The 12,439-nt window shown below is 39.9% G+C and overlaps 2 protein-coding genes across 7 annotated transcripts in view; both read right to left on the bottom strand.

The window, feature by feature from the left end:
- rps6kb1a (ribosomal protein S6 kinase b, polypeptide 1a) overlaps window positions 1-4,157 on the bottom strand; it is a 29,803-nt gene extending 25,646 nt beyond the window's left edge. For both annotated transcript variants that reach the window (XR_013815596.1, XM_079804901.1), the window contains exons 1-2: window positions 3,770-4,157; window positions 1,440-1,483 (exon numbers count right to left, since the gene is read on the bottom strand). Coding sequence is in view for 1 of the 2 variants with exons in the window: in XM_079804901.1 (XP_079661027.1) it covers window positions 1,440-1,483; window positions 3,770-3,841 (116 nt within the window). In the remaining variant the exon portion in view is untranslated. The remainder of the gene's footprint in view (window positions 1-1,439; window positions 1,484-3,769) is intronic.
- Window positions 4,158-8,695: 4,538 nt separating this feature from the next.
- Window positions 8,696-12,439, bottom strand: part of LOC307118963 (vacuole membrane protein 1-like) — a 71,635-nt gene continuing 67,891 nt past the window's right edge. For all 5 annotated transcript variants that reach the window (XR_013815590.1, XR_013815591.1, XR_013815594.1 and 2 more), the window contains 2 exons: window positions 11,030-11,143; window positions 8,696-10,076 (listed from right to left, as the gene is read on the bottom strand). Coding sequence is in view for 2 of the 5 variants with exons in the window: in XM_079804871.1 (XP_079660997.1) it covers window positions 10,025-10,076; window positions 11,030-11,143 (166 nt within the window). In the remaining 3 variants the exon portion in view is untranslated. The remainder of the gene's footprint in view (window positions 10,077-11,029; window positions 11,144-12,439) is intronic.

The following is a 12,439-nucleotide window of genomic DNA, read 5'->3' as shown; positions in this document are numbered from 1 at the left end:
ATAGAAATGTAAGAGTATAAGTACATTAAAATATAAACACATAATTGCATTAAAGGGATAGTTCACCCAAAAATGATCCCATAATTTACTCCCCCTTAAATCATCCTAGGTGAATATGAAATTCTTCTTTCAGATGAATACAATCAGAGTTTTATTAAAAAATGTCCTGGTTAATCGAAGCTTTATAATGGCAGCCCAAAATTTGAAACCCAAAAAAGTGCATCCATCCATCATAAACGTGCTCCACACAGCTCCTGGGGGTTAACAAAGGCCAATTGATGGGTGTTACGTGTATTTGTGCTTATACCGTTTTGAGTCCATAGGTGGCGGGGGGGAATTCCCCAACTTGTGACAAAGACATGACGTCACCCAGGATACCGGATAAAAGGGCGTTGGTGGCGACATGGAATCTCTCTCTCTCATCTCATGTCCTGTGGACATCACGGGTGCCGCTCTCCTCGCCCTCTTAGGAGCATTTCCGTTCTCCTTTCTTTATTTGGTTAATTGGTGTTTCTTTGTGGTTTTGTTGAGTATAATTATTTGTTGAGACTTAGCATTATTTACTCACTTTTCCTTAAGTTCAGTAACTGGTAGGAATTATTTCACTTTATGGTTATTTAGAAAGAGTATGGAGGTAAGCAGAGACCCGGAAGATTCACTTGTCTTTGTTTTGTCGGAAGCCAGGTAAGAACTGCTGAGTACAGGCGTAGGCAGGTGTTCTCTGTTTACTTTCTTAGTTGTCCTACCAGTTTACTGTTGTTTATTACTTGTTTGATTTATGTTTGTTAATAGGTTGACCTGTTTTGGATTCTCTTTTGGGTTGTGTACATTTGTTTCTCTTGTTCATTTTTTATAGTAAACGAAGGTGTACATGGCGTCTTGAAGCGTTACTTTGTGTCTGTGATTGACTCATGTGTTCGGTCCGAATCAGCTGTTTAAGTTAATTTGATTAATGAGCCTTATTTGCTGGTTATGGCCATAACAATGGGTTTGTGTAAGAAAAATCTTACGCAGAAAGTGTAACGCCTCTTGCAGTTCAAAACGCTTACACTACGTCTGACTGTATTTTTACTTCATGTGTTAAATATGGATATTTTTCTTACACAAACCCATCGAGTCGCTTCAGAAGGCCTTTATTAACCCCTGGAGCCTTTTGGATACTTTTATAATGGATGGATGCACTTTTTTGGGCACTTCAATTTTTTGTCTGCCATTTACTGCTGGGAAGAGCCAGGACATTTTTTTATATAACGCAGAATTTATTTGTCTAAAAGAAGAATGTCATATACACCTCGGATGGCTTGAGGGTGAGTAAATCATGGGCTAATTTCCTTTAAGGCGAAGACAACTCCCTTTTGGAGGGGATAACTTCAAAATGACACCATCAAAATACACAAATACAATTGTGTGCGTCCAAAAGGGCACGGTGATATACTCACAATTCAAAGCCACTGCATTGATCCATGTATTCATTAATCTTGGCCTGTGGACAAAAACAAACATTTTGTGTTTTTGGGAGGTTTACAGACAGTTTTAGGTGTGGACTGCAGTTTTTTGTATCTCTGCAGATTTACCGCCAATTGCACAGTGTGCAGATCTGACAGAGCCATTAAAGCTCAATCTACACCCGTGACTGATGCGCACTGGCTCTCCTCCATCAACCGGAGTATCAAGGTCACTGATCGCTGTTATCACATTACAGGACCCAGACTAACAATTGAGAGAGTGTCAGACCACTGTAAGTCGGACCACAAGGTTTTTTTTTCTGATTTCAGATGCAATTCAAGAGCAAAGCCGGTTTAAAAATCTGGCAATGAATTTGTCAAACTTTCGAATACTAAAACTCTACTAAAAATCTTGCTTTAAAGGATTAGTTCACCCCCCAAAAAAGTATTTTTTTTGCATTAATTACTCACCCTCATGTCGCTCCAAACTCGTAAAACCTTTATTCATCTTCGGAACACAAATTAAGATATTTGTTGAAATCCGAGAGCTTTCTAAACCACACAAAACGTCACTGCAAATTTCAAGGCCCGTTAAAATAGACTATGTGACCACAATGGTTCAACCAAAATGTTATGAAGCGACGTGAAAACTTTGTGCACAAATAACAAACAAAAATAACAACTTTATTCAACAATTTCTTCTCTTCCACACAGTGCAGCGCTTCCGGGTTCTACGTCAGAACGCTGGCTCACTATTGGCCGACGCTGCTTTAATAATGAGCTGGAGTTCGGGCGTAGAACCCGGAAGCGCTGCACTGTGTTACACAAATAGCATAGGATGAATGACGTTGAAGAGAAGAGATTGTTGAATAAAAAGTACAAAAAGTATTCTCGACGCTTCATAACATTAAGGTTGAACCGCTGTAGTTATATGGACTATTTTAAAGGGATAGTTCACTCAAAAATGAAAATTAGCCCATGATTTACTCACCCTCAAGTCATCCTATGTGTATATGACATTCTTCTTTCAGACGAATACAATCAGAGTTATATTAAAAAACGTCCTGGCTAATACAAGCATTATAATGGCAGTGAATGGCAGCCCAAAATTTGAAGCACAAAAAAGTGCATCATTTTACTTTATAAAGTTTTAAATATGGATATTTTTCTTACACAAACACAAACCCATCAATTCACTTCAAAAGGCCTTTATTAACCCCCCGGAGCTGTATGGATTACTTTTATGATGGATGGATGCACTTTTTTGGGATTCAAATTTTGGGCTGCCATTCACTGCCATTATAATGCTTGGAAGAGCCAGGACATTTTTTAATATAACTCCAATTGTATCCATCTGAAAGAAGAATGTCATATAGACCTAGGATGGGTTGAGGGTGAGTAAATTATGGCACAATTTTGGGGTGAACTATCCCTTTAACAATATCTTTACTACCTTTCTGGGCCTTGAAGCCTATAGCTGGTATAGAAACCTCTCGGATTTCATCAAGAATATCTTCATTTGTGTTCTGTAGATGAACAAAGTTTTTACAGGTTTGGTCCGTCATGAGGGTGGGTAAATGACAGAAATTTCATTTTTGGGTGAACTAACCCTTCAATTTCAGTGAATTGCAGCTGAAGTTCTTTAAAAGTTCACCTCTCTCATATTAAATTAAATTCCATACTCATGTCTAGTCAAAGAAAGTTTGACAGCCCATTATACATTCACCTTCATACACCTGAAGTGATGCTGCTGGGTTTCCAAAAATCCAGTTTAAGCAGGTAGTTGTGTTTCTAGCGGCTCTGAGTCAGTCATTACCTGTTTGACCAGCTATTATGCTCTAAATATCAGATCATATCTTCAGTATGACCAACTGGTAGCTAGTTTGTTGCTGGTCCAAGAAGGTCCACCATCTTAATAACCAGCTTGAACCAGCTAATGACCAAATAGAAACCATCGTAAGCTAGACTTTAAAATATATCTTATTAAAACAGACATGTCCACTTATAATAAAATATAATGGTATTACCACGACATATATAAACACACACACACACACACACACACACACACACACACACACACACACACACACACACACTGGTAAGTAAGTTAGCCTACTGTACATTTCTCGTTTGTAAAAACAAAACAAACTTGTACGTTAAACAACTTAGCTAGCATTCAGTGGCACATGCTAAATATTGCAGCACCACTGTTGTCATCTATTAACATAGTACAGGCATAGTACTTTTATGTCGAATCTCAGGCCGGTTCAGGCGATGCGGAAATTTGGGAACCGAGCTAACGTAAGTTACCGGTTACATACCCCGTCTGCGAGCTCCTCATCTGACACGCTGTCCTCCTGCGGGTCCAGGTCGATATCAAACACACCGGCCATGGTCACAGTTTCTTTACACGCACCAATACCGGGATAATAATGAATCCCTACGCCTCATGTTGCCACACGACTCGCCGACGCCATAAGTACGCATTACGCAACGTATCCAAACAGAGATAAACTACCGGTAAACGATAGTGACGGTTAACAGCGAATTTCACTGAGCGTCTGTGCGCATGCGCAACGTGTCAAACAAACGGCAATAAAAGTATTCGCGTTTTTATATATTTAAACACGCTTTTATTTCACTCCCGTCGTTTTGTATCTGAGGTAAATGGGTGTATGACTAGAAATACGCGTCATTCCCTCGGTGTGTGTATATAGGAAGCTGTTTTACTTGTAGTACCGCCTCACAGCCAGTAGGTGTCGACAAAAGACTGACAATGTTTTGCTTCAAGGGCTTCAACATTCGTGCTGTTACTACTCACACACTCACACAGCTACTGCATTATCAGTGATTTGCCAATGTGTTTTCAAGCTTAATTTATTTAATAATAAAATAACACCACGTTTCTTCATCTGATTTGAGATATATAAGCATATATAATGCAGTACTGTAGATTAGAACAGCACATTATAGTCTATGCATACAAAGTATGTACAACCAATAGGGTATCTCAATAACACAGAATGCCATATCCACTTTCAGATAATAATATTAGGTAACACTTTATTTTACAGTGTCCTTGTTATATGCAATTACCAACAGTATATAATGCATAATTGCATGCAACTAAACACTAACCCTATAGTAAGTACATGTAGTTAATATTACTCAGTACTTAAATATATAATTACACTGTAACAATGACACCTTAAAATAAAGTGCAGCCTAATATTATATACAAATATAATCTGGGTTAGGGGACACATGTATTTTGTTTGGCTTGATCAGATTTTATAAGGTGTAGCTACTTCTGTTTAGATTTTGGATCAATGTGGAAGAAAAGGTCCGTCGTTTTGCCACTACTGGATTATTCGTGATCGTGAAGGGTAATTCTGTTGAATGGGGGCAATTCTATTCTAACCTTTTATCCTATCCCATACTTTAAAATGTTCAAAAGTCAGCAAGCTCGCCAAAAGGCACGTTCAGAAGAAAGATGCGAGCTCACACAATACATTGTTACAAAGTGCTGGGTAGCCACAATTCTCTGTTCCCCACTTTATAAAACCACATGAATGGATCACAATGGGCACTTTGTGTCAGATATGCGTCAAGCAGGGGGAAAAAAATCACTATACAAATTACAGTTACAGGGACTTTCCAAAGTTGTATTTTTTTTTTAAAGAGCATAGTAACTCATTCATACTTTACACAACCTGACATCAAAACAATGCCCATCACAATGTAAGGCTGTTGATGCTGATTTGCCAACTGCAATCAAGCTATTTTAAGCTGCATTGTTCGTTTTAAAAACAGGCCTCCTGTTGTAGATTGTAGACACAGATTGTACTGTTTCCCCCAAACTGTGGTAAAAACGTTTTATCAAACTCTCCTTTCTTCTGCTAGTTTTAATGATACATACCTGTGGGATTTCTGTGGCATGTGCAGATATGCAAAGCTCATGCATATGTGAGAGTTTTCCTGGGTAAAGATACCTGGATCTGCGTCAGGAGGGGTAACATTTACACCTGGTCCTGACTCAACCTGGGTGTGCCAATGTTCTCCTGTTCGGTGACAGCACATCATTGATTCATGTGGCAGGCAAAACCCCTGATTCACTCAACATCAGACTTTTAGTTATGAACACACTTGATTTTGACATCTGCAATGGTTTTTCCTTCACCCAGAATCTTCCAAAATGAGTATTATGTACTTCATTATTGTCACAAAACACAATGAAATCTGAGAACTTTAAATGACAAAACCGCTCATTTTTAAATATAATATTTTATAATGGAACATTTTTCTGTAAATGTATTTTATTTCTAAAATATTAAGCATATTAAAGGGATAGTTCACCCCAAAATTAAAATTCTGTCATTATTTACGCACCCTCAAGTTCTTCCTGTGTTGAACACAAGAGATTTTATACTATGGAAGTCAATGGGCTCTGTCAACTGTCTGATAACATTCTTCAAAATATCATATCTTGCGTTCAAGAAACTCATACAGGTTTGAAACAACTTGAGGGTGAGAAAAATGCATTTTTGGGTGAACTATCCCTTTAAAAAGGTTCATGTGTGTCCCCTAATGGTTCCTCGAGGTAGTGCACACTATGCGTGCACGTTTGGAAATCCAACTAATCCCTCAAAAGTGTAGTGTTGGTCACATGCTAAACAAGAACACCGTATTGTGCAACCTACACAAAAGAGTGGTGGTGAGAACTACAACCGAACATGTCAAGCTTTATTTGAATATTAAAACCTGTTTGAACGAGCGATTTGCATAATGGCGAACCCCCGGGCAAAGGCCGTAACTGTAGTGGCGTGACTGAGTTAATCACATCACAACAACTGTAGTTCATTCAGGCAGGATAAACATGTAAATATGATATTATACAGTAGCCTAAGCTACACACATTTTCTGAGCCATTTTCATTGATGCTTCTTACCAGAATGGCATGTGCACTGTTTCTTGTTTGAGTCTTATACTTTTTTTTTTTAATCTTTATTTTCAAATTCATATTTATGAAGCCTGTATTTGTGTAGTTGACAAATATGCAGTAAAAATGCTCTTTTTAGGGGGTAAAACACCACTTTTGAAGAAAAAAAATACATATGTAGTGTGAAGTCTGATAACACATAAGGGGTCACTAACTTTGTCAATTCTTTCACTGTTTTTGAACATTTGTACTGAAATGTGTACTATGATGTGACATGATAATAAAGAATATAGAGGTGTCCGTGTCGCACCAAAGGACAACAACACTTAACACTTTTATAGTGGTTCCAAAAAAAGTTAAATATTTGGACACATCTGAGACAAAAACTTACCATGTGCTCATGTCATGACCTTGAATGGGGTCCTTCAAAATTAAACTTGTCAGTAGAATTGCCTGATTTAAAATTAGGATATGGTGTCACACTGGAGGACATGCTTTTCTTTGACTAAATGTATCAAGTGCCTAAACTTTTCGAAATATATGGATGAAATTAAAATTATTATAAAATTATGCCTGAGGTATTTATTAACCATTGTATCCTTTTCTTTCTTTTTTTTTTTTTTTATAAAAGTTGTAATTTATTGAATCATGCTTGAGATAGTCACACCATAGGACAATTTTAAGATTTAAAGTTTTTGTATCAACAGGTCCATGTAAGACAAATAAATATTTAACCATTTACTGCATTTTTAAATTATGATAATACTAATTATATTTGTTTTTATCTTGTGTGACAGTGAAAATGCCATGCACTAACAACTCATTTACATATATTACAGCCCAATATTTTTTACTGCTTTAATATATCTTATTAACATTTTTAATTGTATTTCCTACTCAGAAGCTTGCAGAAATTACATTTCATCACTGTCACAATTTTTATGGCTGGGCATTACAAAAACTTGAATATATTTAAGCTCAAATAACAAAAATATAAAACTCACAAAGACCAGGACATAGATTTGACATTTAATTCATTCAGCTTTATTGATTCACACTCATGACACATACAGTCATACATGAATGGCAGAGGGGGTTCCCTAAAAAAAGTACAGGATGTTCTGAACAGAGGAAATGATATGACTCGACTGTGAAAGCCAAGTAGATCACTCTGTGGTTTCTAACAATGGAATTGCTGAAAGAACATATATTTTTTTAATTTAATAATAGGCTAAATACCAGTTACACATGTTAGATAACGGCTGAGCAGTTGCACGAGAGAGGGGAAAAACTAAAGCAAGTGCAAATGAAGGGGTGGGCAAAAAGATCTGTCATAACAGTGTGTGTTGCAATAAGGTGTGTTCTTTTTGGATTCTCAAGAAATTCAAGTGGACAAAACCAAGTGCTGGGCGCGCGCGCACACACACACACGCACGCACGCACGCACGCACGCCCTTTAAAGAGAAGGGCTAGAGACACACATGCACGTCTACAGAACAAGCAGAAACACGTCAATAACGCTCTGTGTAAACTCACATCGGAAATATTTCTTTCATAACGACCCCACTGAAATTAGACACAGGACAATAAAAAACATAGTAATGCAAAAAAATATAAATATATATAGTTATAAAAATAACAACAACATCGACAGCGATTAAAAATAGAATGTTTTTTAGAGGGGATGAAAAAGCCCAAAATGTCAGACAGCCTACAGACTGTTGTCGCCGGGCGAATGTAACAGCCAACACCAGTCTGATAAGCTATCTGACACACTGGGTGAGACTTGTCCACAGCAATAACGACACATAATGAAGAATTAACTCACTTACCAATGATGAGCCGAGAGGGTGGGGCTGAAAGAGAGGCGTGGTCACTAATTCGAACAATGTAATGATTTAAATCCCGTTATGGAAGAACCGAAAGCCTTTCGAATGCAGCCTCTCCTTTCGGTCTCAGCCTGACTGTGTTTCGAATCCTCGCGAGGCGCCTAGCAAGACAGCGTTCCATAGGCAGCATCATCAAGCTCGAGCGTTCGAAGGAACGTCTTGCTTGATGTTGAGACACAGCCTCTCTCGCGCGCGCTACCCTTCACTCGCTCCCTCTCTCTAGCAGCAGTGTTGCCACATCCGCGTATTATAAGCCACTTAAAAATATGGCGCGTTGCGCTTTTTGGATCATTTCTAGAAAAGAATCGCGTGTTTGGGAGTTTAAAGTTACAGGACTGTATAATTGAACAAATAAAAAATGTTATGTTGTGTTATACAAATTACCATATGTATGTTTTTTTTTATTTATATTAATTTTTGATTGTTAAAAGTGCACTTTTTTTGTGTGTAAAAGTATATATATATGAATAAAAGTGTTAATGAATGTAGTCAGGATAGTCCGTTTCTTTATTTCAGTAATCGAAACTATTTGATGCTGCTCCATAAAAGCGAGCAATTGAGTTCGCTTGGGTTTCTCACGAGATCTGGCAACACTGCCTCATCCTCTACGCCAGCAGAGCGCAGTGCATTGAGTTCAGCGGAGGGTTCATTTAAGGTAATGGCAAAAGAAACTCCACACTGTTCCATTTTTTTATACGCCTGCAGCTTCCAGACTCGCATACCAGGGCAGCGTTACAAAAAGGCACCGGGAAAAAAAAAAAAAAACATTTCACAAGCAATTAAGAAGCGACGGACAATACGTTTGCCTATCTGCCAGATGTTATGCCTAATGTGGTCCCTGTGGCCCCCAAACACTGCACATTTCAGATCTGACACACCCATTTCAGCCTCCGATGAGTTGAATCAGGTGTGTTAGATTAGGGAGACGTCCAAAATGGATATCTGCATGTAAATGAAACCATTCAAACTATAAAAGAGGGAAGATAATTACCTTTCCAACTGACAGACAATCCGTTAGTCAAATCCAATCCAGCATCTCTCGCATCCTCCAGCCCTCCAGCGTGACCGGATGCTGTTCAGATGTATAGAATACGTGCGATAAGAAGCCACACACGAAACGTGGCAGCCACCCACGCACATATGTGCCTGAACACAAATGCGCTTCTTAATCTGATTGAATGCGTTATTGCATCTGGTGGAGTGGCCCTGTAGTGAGTCATGTGGTTACACACGCACACACACACACACACACACACACACTCCTTCTCGCTCTCCTCTTTGGATCTCTGGAAACAAAACAATAACTCTAGACGAAGGGAACATTATGATTCACCAAGCTTTTAGAAGACTTGCTCAGAAAAAGTAATGCGAGCACCACCATAACATCTTTTAATGACTTTCGAGTCAGTCGCATTACTTTACATTCACTTCCTGCTGTGCATTAATTGAATCGATTTTCCAATCTAGCATTAGACAACTACTATACATTGGGAATCTAAAAACTAAAACTAAATGAACGCAGTCGGTCCCTTACGTGTAATAGACCACACACAACACAGTGCACCTTAACATCCCCACCAATGGGATCAGATAACCTGTGCAAGACACAGAGCTGAGAACATGAGTATCTCAGCACAAACCGCCGGCTAACCAAGCGCATTAAAAAGTAAAAATGTTAACATGATACAAAAAAAAAAAAAATTGAGAAAATTTCGGGTTTCTTGATTTAGTTGTTAGATGCCCTAAGTTCAAGATGCATCAGATGATAAACAAACCACACTGATCATCCTCTTCAGAAACCTGTAAGAAGAGAAACAGGGGGAAAAAAATGTAAATTATGCATAATCAATACAGCATTAACTCATCATCTAAGCAACGGCACATGCATTTCCTTCCAATCTCTCCCTGTTTCTTTAAAACGAGATTATGTTAGTGACACGCGCACAGTGGCATCGTCTCTTCCTGCCGGTTGAACAAGCCCACAGCTTTCCTTAAGTAACTGCAAGAGGTTCAAGTTACCAGAAAAAAGGAACATTGTTCCAGAAACATCCGTAATCTCTCATTGTGCAACTTCATCTCTCTCTCTCTCTCTTTCATTTCCTCCTCCCACACATACACGCATGCACACGAGCTGGAAAAGAGCTTTAGATAAAACGAACGAATCGCACACGGGCAGATGAAGGTACGAAAAAAAAGAGGTGTAGCTCTTTGTTTCCATGCGCACTTGTGAGGGATCGGCGGTGGCAGGAATCGAGAGTACAGCCCCAACCCCCCCCCCTCCCACTTCCCTTCCCAATGTCCCCCCACCCTCCTCCTTCTTTTACTCCCAGGGGCCCCTCCCGTCTCCGGCTGCGCTGGGTTCAACAGGGTTCGGCTGCGGAGAGGGGGGAGTTAGTGTGACGCGGGGGAGTGTCCGGTTCACTCAAAGAGCTCGGAGTATGACTCAGCATCCCTCCTCAGACCCCGAACAGGCCCCCGCGACCAACCACCGCACGGGGCCCCCGCGGAGCCCCTGACACTACGGCCCGCCACATGCAAACAATAACACCGGAATCACACGGTAGAATAAAACCAGTCTCCAAGCGATAATTAGGGCAGGGAGGTAATTAGGATGTGGAACAAAAAAGAAATAGGGGTGCGTGTAATAAATGAAAAGGAGGAACGGAGGATAAATATACAAAAATACAAAATGCGAATGAGGTCAATTTAAAGGTTGAGCGAAAGAGACACTCTGTATGAGTGATGGGACTTACGATTGGGGTGGCCTCTCCTGCGCGCCGCCCGTCCGGTGTTGTAATTTTGCCCTCTGGGCCTCAAGGTACTCCCTGAAAGGCTTCTGTAGAGAGGCGCCAAACAGGGGAAGAGCTCTGTGACAGAAAAGGAGAAAAGGAGGAGGGGACGGTACAGGAGAGGGAGAAAGAAAAAAAGAAAGAAAGAAATGGAGGGAGGGAGAGAGAGAGAGAGAGCGAGGTCACATAAATTTCACTTACCGTCTCGAAAGGTCAGTGAGTTTCCTTTACCCTGCCTCTCCTCTCGCTCTCTCCGCTCGCAGACAGAGGGAGATAGAGACCGAGCTCTGCTACGGAGTTTATCCCAAAAGACAGAAACTCAAATAAGAGAGGAGGAAAAAAACTGTAAAAGTACAGCTTGTTCTGGGAACTACATATCCTAAGCACTTAAACAAAAAAATGATGGAGAGGAGAAAAAAAACACACACAGAGAGAGACGCACACAAAAAGAAAAAAAAAAGCTTGTCCTGAAGGCATGCTCACACAGGGAGCCATCCTCACTCACACTCCCCTGTAATGTCCCTCAGCCAGGCTGAAGGAAGAAATGAATGATTTCTCAGAACTCTCACATTTATCACCGGCGGTTCCTGTAAGAACTGGTTTCAGCCAATTAATGAGGAAGTAAATCCATGGCGAGTCATTACTGGTCGAGAGAGAGTGTAAACCCCACCTACTTGAAGCAGGGAGGCGGGGCTCTGTGAAAGACAGCCCATATTAGGAAACCCTTTTATGAGATTCAGTCACTACCTACCCCCCTCCCCACCCCACTACTGACACACACACACACACACACACACACATACACACAACCACACACACACGGAAAGGAAAAGAGAAGGAGATTGCCTTGGCATGGCAAAGCAAGTCAAGAAAATTAATTAGAAATATTATATTTGTATACACACTTCACTTAAAGTGTGAATTCTTCAGGGCATTTATTGATAAAATGACATTTGAATGAGGAATACACTTTTTTTTTCTCTATGACCTGATGCTCGTTGACACACTTGGACTTTTGTTTTATCACTTTGTGCAGTCATGTGGCCGATAACAGCCTCTTTGAACTCTGCGTTTCTACAGACGCAAACAAGACCCTCTGCCCACTCGAGTTTCTGAAAGTGCAACTTCACGGATAAACAATAGAGATGAGCTCACACTGGTTATTTTGTTAAATCATTAACCAAACACACTATCATCATCCAGCCATGATGTGGGTTAACTAAGCGCAAACACATCAAGCAAAAAAGAGAAGCAAAATAATGCAGGTTTGTAAGGACGTTGCTGAAAACCCACCATCAAAACCAACACCCACACACCTCAGAGGAGAACATACCAAAATCCAACCAACTGTAAACACACAGAGAAGCTAGCATT

This window comes from Gobio gobio (assembly GCF_949357685.1).
Source record: "Gobio gobio genome assembly, chromosome: 22".
Lineage (NCBI taxonomy): Eukaryota > Metazoa > Chordata > Actinopteri > Cypriniformes > Gobionidae > Gobio > Gobio gobio.
The sequence above is the reverse complement of the archived record's forward strand: the minus strand, read 5'-3'. Positions and strand labels throughout refer to the sequence as shown.